Source organism: Haliaeetus leucocephalus, unplaced genomic scaffold (assembly GCF_000737465.1).
Source record: "Haliaeetus leucocephalus isolate CR32 unplaced genomic scaffold, Haliaeetus_leucocephalus-4.0 Scaffold428, whole genome shotgun sequence".
In the NCBI taxonomy this organism is placed as follows: domain Eukaryota; kingdom Metazoa; phylum Chordata; class Aves; order Accipitriformes; family Accipitridae; genus Haliaeetus; species Haliaeetus leucocephalus.
In genome coordinates, this window is record NW_010972864.1 from 6,885,395 (window position 1) to 6,908,121 (window position 22,727).

The 22,727-nt window shown below is 35.9% G+C and overlaps 1 protein-coding gene across 11 annotated transcripts in view; it reads right to left on the bottom strand.

Annotated features, from left to right (window-relative positions):
- The window catches only part of PRKDC (protein kinase, DNA-activated, catalytic polypeptide), an 86,723-nt gene that overhangs the window by 34,345 nt on the left and 29,651 nt on the right, over positions 1-22,727 (bottom strand). For all 11 annotated transcript variants that reach the window (XR_774798.1, XR_774799.1, XM_010574379.1 and 8 more), the window contains 26 exons: positions 22,309-22,535; positions 21,222-21,430; positions 20,950-21,082; positions 19,710-19,868; positions 19,195-19,398; positions 17,184-17,369; positions 16,121-16,225; positions 14,968-15,135; positions 14,549-14,676; positions 13,313-13,520; positions 12,003-12,181; positions 10,752-10,920; positions 10,135-10,200; positions 9,632-9,704; positions 9,261-9,409; positions 7,911-8,048; positions 7,594-7,713; positions 6,506-6,649; positions 6,139-6,290; positions 5,384-5,515; positions 4,830-4,941; positions 3,241-3,365; positions 2,999-3,148; positions 2,398-2,571; positions 1,398-1,496; positions 515-725 (listed from right to left, as the gene is read on the bottom strand). Coding sequence is in view for 9 of the 11 variants with exons in the window: in XM_010574379.1 (XP_010572681.1) it covers positions 515-725; positions 1,398-1,496; positions 2,398-2,571; positions 2,999-3,148; positions 3,241-3,365; positions 4,830-4,941; positions 5,384-5,515; positions 6,139-6,290; positions 6,506-6,649; positions 7,594-7,713; positions 7,911-8,048; positions 9,261-9,409; positions 9,632-9,704; positions 10,135-10,200; positions 10,752-10,920; positions 12,003-12,181; positions 13,313-13,520; positions 14,549-14,676; positions 14,968-15,135; positions 16,121-16,225; positions 17,184-17,369; positions 19,195-19,398; positions 19,710-19,868; positions 20,950-21,082; positions 21,222-21,430; positions 22,309-22,535 (3,920 nt within the window). In the remaining 2 variants the exon portion in view is untranslated. The remainder of the gene's footprint in view (positions 1-514; positions 726-1,397; positions 1,497-2,397; positions 2,572-2,998; positions 3,149-3,240; positions 3,366-4,829; positions 4,942-5,383; positions 5,516-6,138; positions 6,291-6,505; positions 6,650-7,593; positions 7,714-7,910; positions 8,049-9,260; positions 9,410-9,631; positions 9,705-10,134; positions 10,201-10,751; positions 10,921-12,002; positions 12,182-13,312; positions 13,521-14,548; positions 14,677-14,967; positions 15,136-16,120; positions 16,226-17,183; positions 17,370-19,194; positions 19,399-19,709; positions 19,869-20,949; positions 21,083-21,221; positions 21,431-22,308; positions 22,536-22,727) is intronic.

Here is a 22,727-nt window from a genome sequence, read left to right on the forward strand (position 1 = left end):
ATACAGGATAGCAGAAATTAAAGCACAGAATTTAAAACATCATCCCAGGTATGGGGGCAGAACTTGACTATAAAAAAACCCCAAACACATAAAAGTTCTCCACAGTGAGCTTTTTTGCTGAGCTAATTTGGGCTGATCAGCTGAGGACTGATTTACAGCTCTTGTACCAGTACTCTTTTTTCTTCACAACTTTTCTCCAGCTTATGGTGCTTCTCTTGACTACCCTCTTTTTTAAGTATTTCAGAACTCTATATATCAACCATACTTGGTATATATAATTATTTTAGTTAAATCTTTTTTTTTTTTTTTTTTAAAGAAAGCCAAATTATTGCCCCTACAAAAATCAAACTTCTGATACTGTGCATAACCCATAACTGTTGCATCTGTTAACTATGGAGTACAAAACACAATTTCAAAAGTCTCCTTCGCTACACCATTCTTGTCCACGTGGTAACTACATTAAGGAATAGAATTCAACACATGCTTGCAGGCAGGATAACAAATTACAATTCACCTGAAATTTGCATTCAGACAGTGGATGCTCAAATATTTTTCTGGAATAATCCGGGCTCTTGCTAGTCATTTCAAGCAGAAAATTTGTGATTAGACTCAAGTATTGTGTTTCAATCTTGGTGGAATATAAAGAATTTAACAATGACAGCATGCGATCAAGAGTATTTGTGGGTAACCTTGTCTCATCACTCCAAAAATTCCTAACAATTAATCTGTAAAGACAAGGAATAAAGTTATTCATGGTTATCCGCTACCAGAAAACACAATGCTATCAAAAAAGTCAAGTTAAAAAAACCAAAACCACAGTAAGACTATAAAGCCTTCAACTAACTCTTTCATGCCATGGATCTTCCATTGAATTACACCAAATTCCTCATTCATCTATCATGCTCTAGGCCATTCAACTAATATTAAAGGTGTACTCTGAAATTATTTCTATTGAGTTGTTTTCCTCTTGAGAAGTGCTATGGCTGGAGAAGCACAGAGATCTCCTATCTTTTGCTTCACCAAAAAATTAAAAAAAATCCAACATCCTCCAACATTTAATCTATTTTTGTGTGTTTGTATATAACGAGGGCCTTCTTGTTTTTCAAAAACACTAGAACATTCATGCAGAATTAGGTCTAACATACTGAAACAACTTCTCCATGGCTTAGAAGTTTGTTCAAAAGCTCTATGCTTCACTTAAATTTGGTGTAAAAGTATGGGATGCAATTTTATAAATTAACTTACTGGAAGAAAGGGAAATAATGTTATCTCACTGTTATGCTTTAATATTAAAATACTTAAAAAACCTCTAAGGATCAACTCTTCTGTTATAAACAAAGAAAGACCAATTTAGGGATTCATTACTTCAGCCAGTCCTGACAAAACTGTTTACTCACTGCAGTTCAGCATTCTCATCAATTAGTCCTCGAAGCAACATTTCTTTTGCCAGTTTGAGTATTTCCTGAGAATCACCATCTGCTTGGCTTTCTGGATCACTAATGGTAGGAGAAAAATGTCTCTTAATGACTTCTCTCAAACAATCCATAGTAAAATAAGAGGATGAGGATGGTGGGAGAAAAGGAGGAACTTGCTCTTCTCAAAAATCTCAACTCGGCATGACAACACTGCATTTTTTACATAACATGAGGTCTTAATGGCCAAAAACGTTTTGCCTCTCCACTACTTAGAAAAGAAAAAAAATCAGAAATCTAAGTAATACATGTTAGGTATTTATTACAAAGGCCAAACAGAAGTAATTCTGAGTTTGCAAAGTTAAAACTGAGAAAAAGGCAGAGAACTGGCTTTTCCCAAGTGATGCTAGAGTAAGAATTGACTATACTTTTTCTTCACAATAATTATCCATTCAAATAGTTAAGTTGTCTTGGGAAAAAGCACATAATAGAACCCAACTACGTTAGATGATTCAACAGCAACCCACTTCTCAAACCGAGTCCATGCCTGTTCCCTACTCTAAGGGGTCAAACAGAAAGAAGGCCTTTATACTACCAGATTGAAGGGATCCAGATCATGCCAAAGTGCCTTAATACACCTTCTACTTACAAGCAAATTTCTCTAGGGTACAATTCTTACTAGTTACAAATTCCAGCAACAAGAAAAAGTGGAAGCATCAGAGCTAAGACCTCTTATGCCATCATGCTGTGGTGATGCAACACCTCAGTTCTGGGCTAAAGTTCAGGTCTAAGTATTTGTCCCTTAGTGGAAGTGATAAAATTGCCACCAGAGGCCAGAGCTACTTAGGCAAACCACAGGGTCTATTCTTCTGAGAACTGGAAAAATCCCACACTGAGGGACATGAAGTTGGAAGACAGTGTCACAAGCACTTTCACTCTGCCTGTGAGAAACCACTGAAAGACAACATCTGGAGTGAACACACACCTGTAATTATCATAAATCCACATCAGAATATCATACATGCACTGTCGACATAGTACAGAAGGGTGAGAAATGAACCCTGTCACTCCAGGAAGAAGCTCTTTAAGTTCTAGTGGTTTTAGTTTAGATAGCATCTTGTACACTATATCCAAACAAACCCTTTGCCTTTCATCATCCCTAAAAAGAGAAGGGGAAAAAAAAGAATAGTTACATTGCTTTTCTCTTCACTGTTACACACAGAACCAGAAGATCAGTTTAGGTTTTAGCAATAATATTTGGTTTTGCATAAAGGGCTTTAGGTAAATACTTTTGAGTTCAACCTAAGAGTAAGAATATAACTAAACTAATACATACTACAGAAATTCACATCCCAGTGGTGTTTCAGCTTAACGCTATTTAGGGTTTTTTGTTTGTTTTTCACAGTGAGCTAACCATCTTAATACTTAAGTCCCAGATTCCATTAGCAAAAATTAGGAAAGCAGTGACCAAAAAGTGAACATGAATTATAAATGCTTCTGAATGTAAAATTGTTGTGGCCAGCACAGAAAATATTATCAAGAAATCTAGACTATGTATCCACATTTGTAATCACATGACCACTCACCTATGATTCATGATCTGGATAAAGTCTTTACTCTTTAACTGCAAGTAGAGATCAGGTACTTCTTCTGCCCGGCACATTATTACTTCCAGACAGCAGGTTTTCATCACACCATGAAGTTTGGGTATCAAAAAGAACACTGCGTTCATAAACCTTAACATAACCAGAAGCCAACAAAGAAAAGCAATTTATTTTCTATTATTCGTCTAGATCTACAGTGAACATACATGTAAATCATGACATACCTGTCAGCAAGGGGTGGAAAATTCTTAACAACTTTATTCAAGCATTGAATAAACTTATCCTGTTGGGTGTTCTGATGATGTTTTAATTGTCTTATGACACAATCATAAACTGGATCTTCAAGTACCTGAAAATGAGAAAGGCAGTAAGACAAGCATAGACTTAATGACACATAGTTCTGCTGCTGTACTGTTTCATTCTAGTGCATTTCGCTAGGCAAGATCCACCGGCCTTGTCTTGACATTTACGGTGCTTCATCGCTGCTGTACAGCTGTGCCTAGCTGGAACACATGATTACCGGCTTAAACAATACATTTGTGAGCTTCCTTTGATTGGTTTGGAACCAACAGCTTAATTTTGGAATACAAGTTCCTTAGTATGCTTATATAAATAATAAGTAGCTTCTCATACAGTATGGCAGACTTCCAAGTAATGAATATAAAACACCAGAAATTTTTAGTGAAAAGGTGAAAAATAATCAGCAACCTTCATTTAATGTCAAAGAAATAAGCTTTGTATAGGATAAAACATTTGCAACATCTTTGCTCTTTTATTCAAAATACTGCTTATAATGGAGCTTGGAAGGCTGAAAGAGAAGACTGCAGGAATTCAATTTATGAAATATGCTCTACAAACTGTGAAAGAACAACCAGAATGCAATTAAGTGAGGAAAGAAGTAAGAATAGTAGCAAGAGAAGTAAGAATGACCTACAACATCAGACTAATAATCCACCTAGCCAATATCTCAGTATTTTTTTCTCCAACAGCAGCTGCAGAATGATATTTAGGGGGAGCACATGAGCCCAGCTGCATTTTGTCCTCCTTTTCTCTCATACAAGCCAACATGCATCCATCATTAGATTAAGGATCTTAGAGTGTACATTGTTGTCTACTGTTTTTAGAAACTGTTCAAGGATTTTAATTTTTTTTTTTTTTCGGTGCATGAATTTGCCTAATTTCTCTTTGAACCTGCTGATGCTACTTACCCCTAGAACCTCTTCTGGCAACAAATTCCTGAAATTCACTAACTGTTGCATAAGAAGTACTTCTAGTATCTGTCTCAAACTGATTTCTGTGATCATTAAGCACTATCCCCTAGTTCTAATACTGTAGAATTTAGTGAGTAAGTTTTGCATTCACCTTATCCACTACCTAGAAAATAACTGGATTCAAAGTTAAATGAAATACCTTTAAATTTTACATCAAAATTTGCAAGTTATTAAACACCCTCAGATACAGATATTCAAAAGGTAGTCCCAAACCTACCAACTTGCATTTTTTTCCCCCCTTTAAAAATCCCCCAACTTTAAATGTACCATGCCAGTGTTGCTGGTTGGCAAAAGCTGAACAAAGCCTCAGAAAGAGACCATTCACTGTTAGCTCCAAAACAACAGGGCAAAAACTCTGCACTTCGTCTGCTCTCAAATTCTTTTCCTCTTGAGTTAATAGTTTAAATCTTTAACTCAATCTGTTGGACAAAGACTGCTGAGTTTTAAATACATTCGTTTTTGGAGCTGAACTGAGTAGTCATATAAAAGATGTACATAGCATTAAGACAGGAATGGTCAAACACACAATACAGTTCACTTACATTTTCTCTCTCGGCAATGTATCGAAGAGCGAGTCCCAACACTTCTGCTGCAGCTGCATAAACTTCTTTATACTTTAATAAGCCCATGTTGCTGGTCAAAGCCTGAAAATACCTAACACAAAAGGTAGACCTGCTGTAAGCCACTACTCCAAGCATCCAATTTTAAACTGAAAGAAAAAAATTCACCTGAGCTGCCTAGGGGAACAGTAACTGCTTTTAAAAGAGATGAATACAGCACAACATGGATTTTCCACCTGCAGTGTTTCAAATCCCTGCTTTCACAATTCCCAACTCTGTTAAATCCCATGAAACTGCAACCCTGGGGCCCACTGTAAAAAAGCTTATATCCTTCTCCATATTTTCCAAAATAAGTGTGGTTTGCAGTTTGCAGCTAGAAAAGCATTACATCTGACAGACGATAGCAAAGGCATGATGGGACAAATGATTCCAACAAGCAATTCAGCTCCCATCCAGCTTCATACTGACAAGTTAGACTTGCTCTCTTTGTCTTAAGCTTTTAACAAAATCATTTGCCAAAAAGTTGCATTTCTCACCTGACACGATCTATTTCACACTTTGGGTCAAAGGGAGGTAAATTGTTAGCAAGAACAATTCCCAGCAGCTGAATTCCCACTGAATTGTCCTTTGTATCAGGGTCTCCACGAGAAAACTTTTCAAATATTAAACTGTTGGATAAAAACATAAAAGTAATTATATACATGAAACCCCCAAAATATACACACCATAAATCACTCACTCTCTGTGTATATACAGACACATACACACATACAACCCCACCAAAACCAGCAGAAAGTATGTATATATGCATATACACTCCCACCAAAACCAGTAGAAAGCATATATTCAGAAAGAAGTATTTAGCTTCAACGAAGAAGTCTCTGCACACAAAAAAAACCAAACCAAAAACCCCAAACCTAAAAAGAGATTGTAAGCCCACACAAATTCTCTGCAACAAGTTCAGGAGCACAGCAGATCACAGAAGTCTTAGTAAGAGTGCACCAATTTTCAGTGATAATACCCAAAATTTCAAATAAAACATAAGTCTTTGCAGATATTACTCCTGCTTTTGTTGTTGCAGTTGTAATCCTCTACATGGTCATCCCTGTGTCTCTCCTTGCTTTACAAATTAAGTTACAACCTTTGGAGAGTTCAGTTCTGAAGTTCTACTGTCAACTCTAGGGACAAAAAGTTTACTATTGCAGCTGAATTTACCTTTTCATCTCCCTTGATAACATTCACTTATATTCTTGAAATATTGATAAAAGAAAGCAATTGTCTAAATGCTTACCTGTAAGGTATGGAGAGACAGTTCTTCCAACACTCTATAACTGTCTTTATGATTTCCAGATTGTGTCTGAACACAGCTCTTTTTTGGTGAAAGACACTCCTCATCAAGAATTCAAGCAATCTGTTAGCTAAAATCTCATCCTTAATATTCCCCTACAACGAATAGGAGCAAAAATAAACATAGTGACTCCAACATGAAGACATATATTGTTTTATGAAACAAAGCAAGAAAATAAGCTATTTTTGAAGTTAATATCTAAAAGAAACAGTGGACTCATGTAGAAAATTATTATAAGTGCATAATAAACTCACTCATTCCTTAACAAATATTCACAATAATAACAAAAATGAATTTCACGTTTCCTTACTTTTGGAGTGGCTACACTTGTCCAGGAAAGGATAGTAACTACTATTTCCACTACCATGTAATGAATCCCTTCTCCCCCATTATTCCCAGAAACAACAAGCTGCAGCAATGGACCAAGCCACTGCTTTGCATAAGGTCGGAAAACCTAAGGAAAACAGAAGAATCAGTGATCAAGTACAAATTATCCAACCATTCAATAACCTGTTATTCAATAATCATTACAGGTTAAGACTGCTAAATCAACTGCTTATCGCTTTGCTTAACCTCTGAAGCAACAACTACAAAAATTTTAAAATAACTTAAAAATAAAAAGTATCCATAATTACATTCCTCAATTCTGCTTAGAAACTTTTAACTAAATATTCACATAAATTATTTCACTTGGGCCCACATAATATGGCTCTTATGCAGAAAACCTGTCCCTAAAGGATTTGAAAGAGTATGTCATTCATCTACCCTTCCATTTCAGACAGCTTTACTAAGAAAGTAGTATTAAGAGGGTATAAAGCTTCTTGAATTAATTCTGAAATTCAGCCTTTTTGTATTTTGGATTTGGAATATTTCAGACAGAAACATTATACTTTAAAATCAGTATATCAAATAGGGCGAGAATGTTTTACACAAAAATGAGAGTTAGAAAACATTTCTTCTCAGGCAAAGACACATTATGGTATCTTAATATCTTTCTGCAACCAGAACATCATTTAGCTCTAAGGGTTTCCATAAGACTCATTTGTGACCATTAAAAAAACCATTATATTTGCTTCTGCAGAGATGGCAAACATAATCAGCCATACCTTTTGCCCAGTATCAATGAATCACTTATAGTTTACAGAAGACACATATTGTGGACACCTTCTACTTACAGAGATAGAGTTTAGGAGAAAAAGTATTTATATTACAGTCAAAATACTGGCACTACCTGGAATTTTGGGCTATGAATGCACTCCCTTTTATCACGGCAAACTACTCAATTTGAATGCCCCAAAAGTCTCAGCTGATGAAATAGTCTACCCCACAAGAATTACGCAGTTGATATTGTAATACAACTTATGCGAACAGAAAAAATATGACAAAGAAATTACTCACATCCTCAGTATTAACAATAAGTTTTGATATGAAGAGGCGAATATTTAGTGGTACTGATGGGTTTCCTAATTTGCCATGCAGAAATTTCATCCAAAGAGGAAGATCTACTGGAACTGTCCCCTGAAATTTAAGAGATTACCAAAATCAACTCACTTCTTGGAACACACAGGCTTACCAAACCAAAAAGCCTCCAGCTTGAGCCACACAGGTCTCATTATAACATAGCCAAGAAAATTAATAAATGAAGGGATTCAATCATGACTCCCTTTTTTGGTATTATTAGTGAAAAAAATGCCAACTTTTTGGTTAATACTGGCCTCTTCCACTTTGGGTGTGATCTGGTTCCTTTGCATATGTTTAATCAGAGTGGTCATAGAAGCCATACATTCATGTTGGTTGAGTTCGTCCATTTCCAGTTCCATCTCATCATTTAAAACCATGTATTCTGTGGCCTCCTGAAAAAAAAGTGTTACTATGATTAATAACAACACTATTTTTAAAAAAATCTTGATAATGCCACAAGTCATTCTGATCTTATCTGTGTTTACAGATCTGACTATACACTCAGTGTGCACAACAGGAAATACATCAAATGTGTTGTTTAAACAGACACCTCCCAAATATATGTACCAGCTGTGCCCATCTTTTACTTTGTGCCGACAGATGTCAACCTCATGTTACTCTGACTTTACTACCTGCCAGGATAGGTGTGGCAACTGCTGGAAGCAAGAAGAGTTAGATGAACCTCACAGAAATTATTTCATTTCATAGCTGAATGAACACGTTAACACCTCTGACGGGGGGAAAGCCTTATTTTTACAGATGTGCTGTTTCACACTGACTAGCAACCACAGCAGCTCTCTCTTTTGCTACACAGAGTGAATCACAAAAGAAAATTGTTCATAGTTAGAAATTACAACATTACTACACAAAGCAGATAGGAATTACATTTCTCCTTAGCTTCACTGCAGCTAAAATACCTCCTTGCTCCAAAACTTGGAAACAGTTTATCTTTACCAACATTAACAGTTATTTTGATAGATTTCATCTTCAGTGCCTATGACACTTTTACAAGCTTTCTTTCTGTTTTATAGCAGATATCTATCCTATCAGTATTACTGTTGATGAGACACTTCTTGACTGCAGAAGGAACACAACTTCAAGTCTTGGAAAATATTAGATGCTGTTCTTCCAAAAGCAACAGTTACATACAAGGTGCCACAACAGAGATATAAAAATAACACTGTGTCTGATCATTTATTCCATGCATTTGATACAACCAGCTTGGTCAAGTGCCTTCAAAGACCGAAAGAAGGAAATGAGGAATCCAGGTGCCTAACAGCAAAATACAACCATCACAGGATAACCCTGAGTGCACAAAGTCACAAGCCATCTTCTTACACTCAGCCTGGACTTCACTCACTCAACTTTAGAAACCCAAGGTAGGGCATTGCTTTTCTCCTGCTGTAGACAGTGGAGAGAGGGAAGAAGAAAAATGACAGACAGAACACAGCTCAAGTCCCCTCCCTCATCTTCTGGAGGAACACATTCTCAGTCAAGTAGAACAAATAGAGACTACAAATTTCATTCTCAACCCCAACAGACATATGTAATTGCTAGAAAGCATAAAACTTTTCTTCCTCACAGCACATAAGTCACTAAATTACCTTTCTCCTGAAATGAGTGCTGCTAGCTGTAACATCTTGGGAGCTGTAAGAAAAACCTTGCACTCCAGTAGAAAAATCAAACTGACTCATTTCCTCACTCAAGCTGCTATCCATCATGTATGATGCAGAAGCTAAATACTTGGGTTCATCTAAATAGGAAAAAGAATAGACCATTAATTAAGGTAATTACAAGAAACAAAGCTTTATTGGCCACTAAAACTTGAGGGTAGGTAGGAATTGGTTGCTAGATGAAGTACATTGAATGCTTTTATTTGTTCCTGCTACTGTAGAAGCCAATTAGCAACACATCAATGAACAATGTATGAAAGATGAGAAGGCATTTTTTTCATAGTCATAAATGACTTTCATACCCTGATCACTATTCCCTGCATCTCTGGCCTCCTTTCTAATAGCAATGTACCGCTTCTTCCTTTCCAGAGGCACCTAAACAGCAAGAAATAAAGTTTGACAATTAAGGTTTTTTATTTACAGTTTATTTACAATTATTTATTTACAGAACTGCCAAAAAATTATCAAACCCATTTAATATAGTCATTTACAACATGGGATTTCTGTTCATAATTAATGCTACAGAACAACAGCTAAATTACTTATTCCTACAGCTGTTCATTACCAGAGTAAGTGTGCTAAAAAGTATATTAAAGTCACATGCACTGCAGGTGTGTTCTAAATTTCAAGTCTGGATTTCTCTCAGAAAAATCTATTTTAAAACATTAGAGGAGTACTCAATTTTTTATTCACCATGGAATCCTTTTTCTCTCTATGTGAGAATTGACCTGGTCTACAGTACTACACTGTTAAAGCCATACTAATTTTTTATTCAGGAACACTAAAGCCCAGAAATTTCACTCACCTCAATTTCTACAGGAAATGTATACTGACGCTTCAGGTCTATCAAATTTTCAAAAATCAGCAAGTTCTGCAAACCGAAGCATGTTTGGAAATACCAAAATTATAATGCTGCACACAATAACAATTCCTCTGAATGTATTTTATTTCTTCTTAAAAAACAACAGATTAACATACAATGTAGAAAATACAGCACATTTTCTCTTCTAGATCAACACTTTAAAGAAAATTTTGCTATTCACCTACTCAAGAATTGACAGCACAGACAATGTGCTCCGTAAAGAGGGTATCTCTTATTGAAGTATATTCTAAGCACTGGAGAACTTAAACGATAGGTTTTTTTCCTCGTATTTTAGAAAACTGATTGAGAGTGGAGGGAAAACAGGGTAAATATATCACTACTTCACCCATTCCCAAACAGATGGTAAAACCTTCATCAGCAATTCAAATTGCATGAAGGATGCAAAAAAGTCAGCTATGACTTCTTCTACTGCCTCACTGGGTAATTTGTTAATATAATTGCATATCATTCAGGTTTGATTCTTTGATTTATTGCAATCAGGTAAAGTCAGTTGCGTCTCATGCTCTGGAAGCCTTCTAACAGCAAGAACAGCTTCTCACCTTTTCTGATTTTTCTGTAAAAAGAAAGCCTTGATAAAATTTACTTTCAGTGAAGACACAACTGATAACAGCAATAGCACAATTATATGCTGCACAGTGATACTGTCTCCTCTTCTCCAACAGCTGACTCTCTCCTGCCATGTTTTCTGTAAATGCATCATAGCATGACCTTAAAATACAAACAGGCAAGAAAACACCATCAGAAGTCTTTTTTTTAAGAAGCACAGGAAAGGCCCCAATCAGAGACCAGTGAACCAACAGAATTTCAAGATATCTTTATTATTATGGCAGTATCAGCATTAAACCACCTCAGACTCGTTCAAGTTCTCCACAGGTATATCATGCTAAAATGGAACCACTCAGCAATAACAAAGTCAACTTCCCCAAGTATTTACGTAGCAGTCCTTAATGTCAGGAACATGATGATAGGCCATTTTCAGATAAGATGGAGTTATGTTTCAACACATGCATAAATCTCTCTCATGGCCCTTTCCCAAGAAATTATGGACAGGCATGCTAAGCTATGCTATAGATTAGCCAGAGAAAAGCAGTTTAGATGCAACTTTTATAGGTCTTGTGCCCATAGCCATTTATAGATCTTCTGCAAATCATAGCCAAGAAATTCTTTGAAATCCTCATAGGACATAGTATTGTAAAATAAAATTTAAACAAAACTAAACAAAAAAAGAACATTAATTCAAGCGTCTTAGATTTTTTTCAGAATATTAAATAAACTAAATAATATTAAATAGCATATATATTATTAACCTTTTGTCCTCCTCTGCAGTGGTGATTAAACCAAACTGCACCTACTGGGTCTGCTGCTGTATTATGAAATTTAAATTAAATCCATCCCATCTTCTCATCAATCGTATAAATACCTATCTTACAGCACAGAACCATACTCCTAAAACTGTAAGTATACTGAAACTGAAATTGTGAAAACACTTATTAAAGGCCAAGAATCATACTGAAAAGCAAAAATAAAAGCACAAGCTTAACAAATAGAAAAAAAATGGCAAAAACAGGAGGCAAAAGTTATCATGACATAGGATTGTAGTCTATGCTAGAGATCATTCTGTCAATGCAAATTCAATATCGTGTATTCTATTTAAAAATCAAAAGCTACATCGCAGATTACATTTACCCTTGAACAAATCAATCTTCTGCTTTATATGGCATACTTAAAAAGTGTATCTGCCCAAAACCTCATTAGAAATTAAAAGGAAATAAAAGAAATAATAGTCTTACTTTATTAGTGTCTTGGTAAGTTCATTTCCTTCTACACTCATGGAGCCACAGTAAGCCTGGTTAATTTTTGAGTCCTTGGAGTAAACATCCTCTTTTGAAAGACGCACATACATCACTTCTAGCAGCTTGTAATACCCCATTTTCTTGGTGACTTGTGTATCAAAAGCATATTTATTGGACTGGAAACAAATAAGCAAAACCTCAGAAAGAGGTTTCCTGGATCCTTCCCTTCCTAAGTAGCTCCACAGTTACTCTAGTTTCTACTGAACAGCCTTCAGCTTACTTCTACCTTCTAAAACAGAGAAAAGAACTGATGATAAGACGACTGACAGATTCTGAGTTCCTGTGTAATACAGTTATTAAAATTATGTTGTCCTGCTCTTTATGAGGTGAGCTGTCTTAACTACAATTGGCTTAAGTCATTATAGTGATATTGGAGTAAAATAAGTAGAATACCAAGTAAAAGCTCAGACTCATGACAACTGTAAGCAAAACATACATACCTGTCACCATACTGGATATCATTCATCAGTTTCTTTATGAACCTCACTTTGGTGACAACATTTGCAGCAACAGAAACATGTACTTAAGTATTGGGTTTAGCTTTTTTTTAATAACTATTACTAAATTTGGACGATTTCAGCATCTTGTTTGTCCTGCTGCCTTTAAAGAGCTACATCAGCAAAACCATGGGAGTGAAGAACTACAGCAAGAGCAGAGACCTCTACTGACAACAAAATCATTGCATGTAACTATACTCTAAATTGGAGGATAGGCTGTAAACAGAGAAAGGAAGATCTGTGCTCCTAATCCCTTGCTGAAGGATCTTTGCAATGATTAGAAGACGCATTTCCTTCTCTAGAAGTAAGGCACCCAATTTAAGAGCTTTCATTACAGAGGTTGAATATCTCTCTCCTACAACGTAATAACAGGCTACAATTTTATACAGCTTTTATATTTCAAAGTTAGAATGGGTTTTTGCTTTTGACAGAACTTCAGACCCCTTTAGATATATATAGGTAACTTTCCAACTTCAATTTTTATACACAGTAGATATGCAAACATAGATGAACTTCAAAGGAACAGTGTGTTGGGGAATAGAGAAAAGTTTCTCAGTAATAATCAAACTATGTAATTGGCACAAACTTCTGCTTCAAGATACAGAAAACTGCAAAGCAAATGGTTTCAGTTAGTGTTTCACTCAAAGTTAAGCAAAATGTACACCCCAATGCCAATACCAACATTTTATTAGACCTTCCTCAAGCCTAAAAAAAAAAAAAAAAAAAAAAAAAAAAAGGAGTAGTTCATACCTTTGTAAACCTGGAATTAAGTGTATCCATAGCCTGTACTATAATCTTGCTAAAGAATTCTCTCAGTGCATCCACGCTGCAGTGCCACAAGAGAGTGAGGAGGGAGCGATCCATAAACGCTTGACGAGTAGTATTTGAAAGAAGGTCTTCACTCTGGAACATTTTGTGAACAGTGTCCAACAGTATCACTTGTTTGTCAGTGGTGCTCCTAAACAAGATGGAAATCTCAAGATGAAAACTCTTTTACCAGACTCCATTTATGTCTCAAACTGCCGTGACATTTAAAATTTTTGTTGTCTGCATTCCAACCCTCTTGGGTTATCATCCTACAAGACACACAAGATCAAGTTAAATCGCCACTTATTGTGGAGCTCTCCAAAGAAAATCTCAGCTCCTTACTCTGCAACAGATGGTAAACTTGTTTGTGTATCTTTGTTAGTTTAATCCAAAAGCAATCATTACTTTTCTCAGTTCCTTTTCGCTGACCAACCTAAAAAAAAAAATAAAATTTATCTGGTACACGTGAAGGATAGAGGCAAACAAGAAGGAAAAAAAGGAGGCTTCACTATTATCAGGTCCTTCTGTGGCCAATCAAGTGTTCCACTACTAGATGAACTGTTGTTCAGAATAATTTTATAAAAGCTAAAATTTCAAAAATGGGATTTGGGCATAAGGTAAATGACTTTGTCCAGGAAACTACATGCTCCAAAATAGTCACTACTTAATAGTCCGTCATGAACTGGAATGTTTGGTTTGGAAGAGACTGAAGACCTCTTCTGTGGACAGAGCATGTTTGTGTCTACAATTTACCACCCTTGAAACATTCAATTAAATAAATGTGGTGGTATATTTTCAAAAGGGTTGAACAAAGTAATTCACTGTCAGTTTTAAGTGCTATTAACTTCAGTAATCACGTGGTTATACAGGGATAGCAAATACAGGTATGACAACCAATTACTATCTTCAACTAAATTCTGCCAGAACAAGCTAATTTACAGAAGGCTTTACAAAATTTTCCCAGGTATTGGAAGTGTCATGTAAAAGTTGGTGCCACTTGTTGACACTTCAAAAATATTTTGGAAATGTGAAGACAAAAGCAAAATATGAATTAAAAATATTATGTAAAACTTTATGGTGTAAATCATCACTATTATAAGGACAACATAATAGAGGAAGCACATTTGGTTCAGCAACCAGCAATGAGAACAAGAGCAAAATCCAATAGACTAAACTCACCTTCTAGAAATTCTTTTGAAGCTGGCTTGAAATGAGCCCTCCATGAAATGTCTACGGTCCCTACAGAGGGTTTCTGTCATCAGCTGCAACAGCATTGGACTCTGAGACAATTCTAATGCATCTAAAAACTGAAAAAGAAGTAATGCATGATATAAAGAGCCACACTGGATCAAATCAATTCAATCTAATTATGTAATTATTTTTCAATGCTGATCAGAAGCAGATGCACAGAAGGATATGTTTATTTAATGTGTATCTGTACATGAAACTTCTGGATAAAGACATAACTCAGAAACAGAAAAGTCTATTTCCTTACGTGAACTGTGTGTTCCCCTCTTTAATTCCAGATCCTGTGAAACATTGTTTCTAGATTTCAGTTCACTCAGGCTTCTAATTACCTATTTGTTAAAAATACTGACCTTCTTAATGCAGTCTACATAGTTATTGTGCTTCAAGGTTCCCTTGGGAAACTCATCAGAGCTCATGGGAAAATTGAAAGCTACAAGTTGATCAAGAGCGTTCTTAAGGTCATTAAGTTTTTCTCCAGTCAAATTAGTGAAGAACGGGAGAATTATCACTGTTTGGCCCTGAAGAAAAAAAAAAAAAAGCAGCATCACACTAAAAAATAAATTATTCTCTAACTATAAAGCAAACTGAATAGAACCACAAAATAGCAGCAGTGACTGCGCTTACTGATCCAATAGCTCAGTGTACTGATAAATATATATTACGTAGCTGCTCATCTTTCAGGTGCTAGTTCAGAAAACAGTTTTGGCCACTGCTGAGTGAGAGTTAAAACCTAATTAATTTCTCATGGCTAACATGGCTATGAGTAAGACCTCATCGGTTTTTTTAAGCAAGCATCCATTCTCACACAAGTCACTGATTTAATGCACCACCTGGCAGCTAAAGCAAGATCCCAAGCTTTATTTATTTCAAATGTACACGAAAGTACAAAACTCTGTCTAGCTAAAGCTAGGCTGGCAGAGCAGCAACCATGCAAAGTTGTTTCTCAAGTACAAGATTTTTCACCTTCTAGTCCAAACCTTATGCTCCAGCATCTTTTACAACTTCCCTTTTCAGTATGCAGTACTCTATCTCCCTCGCCTGACCAAGCCACATATAGCAGTTAATCCATTAGCACTGGTCGCATACTTGCAGAAACGGACATTAAAATCATGGCAGATGTTTGTAATTTGACCTGTAGGAAATGCCACTCCTTACTAAAAGCCTGATTAGTTGTCATTTCTCAGATGAACACTTTGCAGTTCTAAACTATTTGCAACCAACAGTAATTTTTTTCCTAACTATTACAAGCCTTTCATCTGGGCAAGAAAAAAGAAAAAGAGCACCTAAATCAAAACATGACACCTGTGATATTGCCTTCTTCCTGAAGAACAAAAAGAATGATTTACAATTTTTAGGATGTTGAACAAGAGAATAAAAACTGAAGTGGTGTCCATGTTACCATACAAACTAAGGTAAAATTTAAGCCTAATAATAGGGAATTTCATAAACAACTAACATTCTAATCTGGGGAGGGTGGGGAAGCTGCTGTAGTGAGCAATTTACCTTAAGATTTAAGCCTAAATTCTGATCAGTAAGGAGACTGGTATAGGTATTAAAAACAGCTGTAAATGCTTCATGATTGGTATTGAAAGAAACTGAAGAGTCTATCTGGAATGACAGAAGAAGTAAAAAAATTAGGATTTTTTTTTTTTAAATAATCAGAGATCATTGTATTAATGAACAAGAAAAACCCATGAGCTATAGAATTGTTTATTTCAAAAAATACACTAAATTAACAGAAAGCACATATGGAGTGATTCTGGTTTTAAAAGGACTATCAAAAAGAATTCTAAAAGCTCCTACACAGTACAAACAAAATCATAATGTTGGATATTTTCCAGTTCAAAAAGATATTAAGCTCCCTCCCAAAGCCAGATTTCCTACTGGTCACTTCACTGCCAGCTAATACAGCAATACAGCTCACATTCTGTATCCTAACACATACCTTTAAAACAATTCAAGTTTAAAATAATTAATTATAAAAAAAGAAGAAAAATTATCAATAAGTGATCTTTGTGTATATTTGCAAACAGCTATTTTTACAAGTTCCTAAAAAACCCCAGTAGGGTAAGTAGATTATGTTTCCAAAATAGAGAAAGAAAAAGACGACCAAAACCCCAAAGTAACAGAAATTAAAGGTCTTTGAAATAAAGATCTTTCTGCAGTCTGTTGATATGGGTAGAACTCCTCCATTGTGACTTGCTGGATGCCAACATAACAAAGAAAGTTATCAGAGGCTGTTCAGTTTCAAAGCTTACTCTCTACACTTGTACCCATTCTCCAGAAGGAAAAGAGGCAGCTAAAACATAAGAGCAGTTTAAAAAAAAAGGGATGGGGGGGAGGGGGGACAGTCGGGAAGAAGAACAAAATCTAGTAATTTCTGCCTGTCCAAATATTTTTTGTACTTCGCAAATTAAAAAAAAATAAAAAAATAGTCAGCCTCAATTTTTTTTTTCTTTTTTTTTTCCCAAACATAAAACATTAGAATGAAATAGCATTTCTTTAAAACAAGATACAATTCCCACAGAATTGCAAAGCTACCTGGATTTTATGAAGCAACACATACCTGCAGAACTTTTGCCAGCAGGGTCAAGACTGCCATTTTGCTCTCAGGAGCTGAACCTTTGGCCCACCAGCTGTCAAGTTTCTCCCAGTTTCTTAGTACAGTTGTGACCAGTTTCACTCCTTGCTGCTTGCGTACAGTACGTTCCCTAAAACTCTGATCTAACATGCCATTCAAAATGCTACCAACCTGGAAGGAAAAGCAACAGGTAGATTCTTGCATCCCAAATGAAAGCATGATGGGATCTCTTCATTGGTATGAGCAATCATAAAAAAACCAAAAAGCATCACATAGCAATGCTAGATTTAAATCTCAAAAGGATACAGAAGTCCCTCTGCAGAAAATTAAAAGCACACACTTTAAAAAAAAAAAAAAAAAAAGACTTCTATCCAATTTACTCTTGTTTCATTCAGAGTACAATGCAGCAATTCCCTCCCATACCTTTTGTATGAATATGGAGAAATAAATGATAACCCAGGATAACTAAAGATCAATACTTGAAAATTTTAGCTAGTGTGAAGCTGAGAAATAGGAGAAATAGCACATATACTAAATTATTTCCATACATTTTGAAAAGAACAATAAACCATGGCATACCAGACAGGAACTAAGTATGTTTCAATCTCTTTTCTTCAAAAACTAATGGTCATTGACTTCCAAACCCGAGTTCTACATTCTGGTCTCGAATAGTTGGCAACCACCTAACAAACTGGATGAATGTCATCAACCTTGTGATTTCACCAGATTTGGACAGATACAGTAAAATAAGCCTTACTTTTTCTTCCTGTACGTTACAAATGCATAAAACTAAAAAGAATATGTATCTTCTCAAATGTAATCCATAATATATTTTTTTAAGAAGTCAGACAAAGACAAAAAGCAGACAGCAGACAACAGAAAAGTGTGTGTTTGACCCAATTTGGCTATTTAGCTTAATTAAATTAATGACATGAAGACTTTTAACACTATTGCCACATGTAGCCAGTGTAAATTAGTAGCCTATAATTTATCAGAGATACTTTTAAATGCAAATCTATTGTGGCACACTCTGCACAGGAACCACTACAAAGTCATCACAGGAACCAGCCTTTCAAAACATATATACATCTTTCTACAATCAAATTGAACAATTTCTGGTATCACAAAAAATTATGCTCCCAGTGTTTTAAAATGTTACTTGGAAGTAACACCTTTAAGCATAACGTCTTGGATTAAAAAAAGATCCAATTATTTTTAAAAGGATGATCTACTGTCCTGAACATCTTTTTAAGCAAAAGGGAAAGTGGGCTTTTGATCTTTCTTTTTGACCCTTCTGTTGGTCAGAAGTACTGAGAGAAGGCTTCTCAATTATAACACATTTCCTTCGTGGACCTGAAGGTGAGCTCTACATTAGTAAGTAGTGTGGACCAACAGGAGAAAATCTCTTGAGCAAAACAAATAGTGCTGAGACCAAGTACATGACAACTACCCTATATTTATTTCAGGTCACGGCAGGCTGTGTGTGTGTGCATGTCTCTCTTTTTAATACTTTGACCTAGCTCTGCTCAAGTCTTGAGGACTAAATGCCCATTAGTGGTTGGAGTTAATTTTCCAGTTTAGTTTTATCCAAACCAAATCCAGTCCACATGCTCTGGGACCACCCTGCAATCAAAATCAAAGCACAGTAAATGGGAACAATCAGACCTGCTTTGAAAGGACATTCTTGATCTGAAGTATTATACAAAAAAATCCCGAAATTCATAGATGTCAGTATAGGTAATAGGTAAGCACTTTCCACTCGGTTTGACATGAGATGACATACAGCCTAAGTTATGTCAGGTTGCCAGAAATCATGAAGGTAGCACCAGTAGGCCACGACAAGAAGATAAAAAAAAAATAATATATCAGTGTAATGCTGTCCGAAGTGCAACTAAATGCACTTTTTCCCCACTATACACTCTGTAACAACAACAGAAAAAGTGTTACTTCTAACATTCCCATTTGACTTTGTCCTTTTAAAGAAATAGTCCAATACCATTTGGGGATTGCTGACAGATGATTCCATAAGCTGGACTATGGTCACATCCAGGTTTTTCAGCAGCTGTTGATTGATGGTTTCTGAGAACAGGCTGTAGAAATATTGTCCGTGAGAGAAATTGATCAGGTTCTCCTGGGATGTTCCTGATAGTGGCACAGATAACACTACTGTGTTCAACAGCAGACTTACTAGCTCCTCACACTGTGAAAATTAATGTATAAACACAAAGTTATCTCAAGCACATTAAATTTCACTAATTTCTTAGAAAAGCGCATGGTTTTTTTTAAAGCTCCCATCCCAAACTGTTTTATGTTACCAGAAAGAACAAAAAGCACAAACAGAGAACTGAAATGCTTGTTATCTACAATTGTCACTCAATTAAGCCAGAGAATCATTATAGCTCCTCTGCAGGAGTATGAATAAAACAGCAACCTCTTCTACCCAAAATATAGGTAGAAGACTATTGATGAGTATTAAATAATGATTATTAAAACTGGAGAACCATATCCTACCTGGTCATCAATAGCAAAGGCTAGCTGCAGGAGTCTATCAGCTAATTGCTTACTGCTGACATCTAATGATGGAAGAGATATCCTTTCACCCCCAGGTGCAATGCCTTTATAAACAACTGAAAGAAGCTTAGAGCCAACTGAGAAATGAGGCCCTTCATCCTATGGAAATAAACAAACAAGTGACAATTAATATAAGCTGAAAAAAATAATGTAAAGGTCTTCCAATCCATCTGTATAGTTAATGAAAACACTGGAACTCCAGGTAATTTTCTTATAAAGTGATGCAAATACACCATGACAAGACACCTTTCTAACTGAGGAACAAGATTTTTAACAAGACAACCCTGTTGTGTGCAAAGTTCAGAACAAACTAACAGTAATTTGAAAATCTTCAAAAGATTCTGATCCTCCCCCAGGTTTTTTTCAGGTTACACCATTACTACAGAAACAAAATGAACAACTTAGTCAAAATGGGTGGGCCACAAAAGGTAAACCATGCAGCTCCTTGAATATCACCATCCTACAATCACAGCTCTAGCTTTTGTTTAGACATAGAGGATGGGTGGCAAACACCCCAGAGAAATTAATTATTTTGCTACTTGTTAAATATAGCCTTGCTCACCAGTAGACAAATTTTCTCAGTCCTTGTGGCTGTTGCATAGCCTGTTTTCCTTGAATTGCCCAAAGTAAAATAGAGATTAACTCCTTAATAGAAAGAAACTTAGTAAAAAGAATTCGAGTAATATAGCCTAGATCACCACCCCCCAACTGCTCTCTATACTGTTTTCCTGCAACTCAGACACACTATATTGCTTCCGACCAGCCAGAAGGTATTCCTTTTCTAATTTCCTTCATCACTTTAATGTTCTCTGTTTAAAAATTGTTGAAAAATGCCTCCTTTATAGGATAGTAAATCCTGATTTTTTGAGCTTTCAGTATTGTAAAGCTCACTAAAAGGAAGTTTTAGGTGGATTTTTGTTGCCTCCAGTCCCTGGAAATTGGAGAAAGACAGACATAATTATCAAGATCGTTCAAATCTCAGTATTGTGCTACTCAGATTTGTAGAATAAACATAAAACATTTGTTTCTGATCCCATTCAACATCAGCTCTTCACTATTGATTTCATTTTACACAACTTCTTCATCTGATCTGTTCTCTGTTTTCATACTGGCCTTTTACACAGGAAAAGCTCTTTACTGTATAAAAATATTCACTGTTATTTTCTGGATAAACAATTACCTGATTGTGAAGAACAGAATGAAGCAGGCCAGATTTCTGGAGTTGCTTGCAGGCAGAAAGGACAGCACTAAACCTAACTTGATCAAAACGTGCATCTGAATTAAACAGATCAACAGAACAAAGGTCCTCGAGGCTAATGAGGAAAGAGAAGCAATAACATTACATTGGTGGGGAGCTCCATGTACAACCATACACAACATTATTTACTTCCCATTTTTCACAGTGAGTGGCATTTGTTCTGGATTCATGCTTACCAGAAAGCCCCTACTTACCTCTGCAGTGTGATTCTTTTTTTAATGCACAGTTTGAAAGATTCCTTATACGGAGATTTCATCAAAGCTTTCATGAGTCTCACTGAAACATCTGGGAGATTTTTCATGACTTGCACATCAGCTGTGTTAAAGCCTATGTGTGATGGATCACACACTGTCATCACCAGAAGCTCTATAAGGCTTGCATTAAGCAGTTCCTTCTCAAGCAGCTAGAAAGAATAAAACATTAAATAAAAGGTTTATTTAAATATCCATTTAGATTCCCCAATCTTATTCTTCATAACTTATCACTAGTCCTTCTATCTAATATGACACCAAACACGGAACAGTAACTATTCTCATTAAGCAACATTCTCTTTCTCTAGGAAATGTCTGTCTTTCAATCAATCATGCTAATAACACAGAAATTAAGTATCTATAAAAATATACATAGGATATATGCTATCTCAAACTGCACATAAGATCTTTAAGTCCACACAGGCCTGTTTCAGTCTTGATTATACATGTGTAATCACCCTGAAACCCAGATGTACACCTCTGTGCACACTATTAGAAATTTACTGAAAACAAGAGACTGTCACAGTCTCAGAACTAAACTTGGCAGTGTAAATTTTGTAAGAGACTCATAAGTACTATACTTTATATAGTTAAATAGAGTTTATATTGCATATACTGAATTCAAGAAAGAATTGCCACAATCTACCCTTCTGCCTTTTAAGCAGCTATCACCTCCATACATTTAAGGCCATCAGGAGTCATACAGGAAAAACTCATTGCAAGTACTCCATACAGAAACACGACCTCAGTCAACATACAGGAACCTTATAGTCAATATACAGCTGGAATATACAGGAAATATTGATTTCTCTAATCAAAACTACATCACCCACTAAAATTCAACTGTGCAATATAATTCTTTTCACTTACGTGTGAAGACCATAACAGTTCGTGACACTTCGACATCAATTTCAATTAAAGCACCACTGAAGATGCTCTTCTCCATTGAACTAACCTCACAATGAAACCACAAATCTTTAACTACATATAAAATTTGTACCTTTTATCCACTACAGATTTCAGTGCATACCTTCCAGAAATCCTGCTGGCATGTTTCCAGGATCATGGTGACAAACTCCATGGTTCGGACGATAATGGTACACTTGCTGTAATTATACACATCTCTCTCTTGTGGACTGAACGTGCTGCCTTTTGAACTGCAATCAAAGCATTGCTCTGCTGTGTGGATATCATGCAAAGCAATAGTTTCAAGGAAGAACTGCACAGCTTCCAAGAATGACGATCTTTCATTTACACCTAAGAAGAATCATACTAAGTTGAAATGATACAGCAGCTCTCAACTTCCAAATACATTGTGTTTGGAAAAAAATATTCAAACTGAGATAAACAGAAAACCACCACGTCTCACACTGGTGTTTTCTGAAAGTCCTGTGCCAGTTCCTAATATTAACATTCTGGGCAGTGAAGGGTAGCTTTCTACTTAATGAT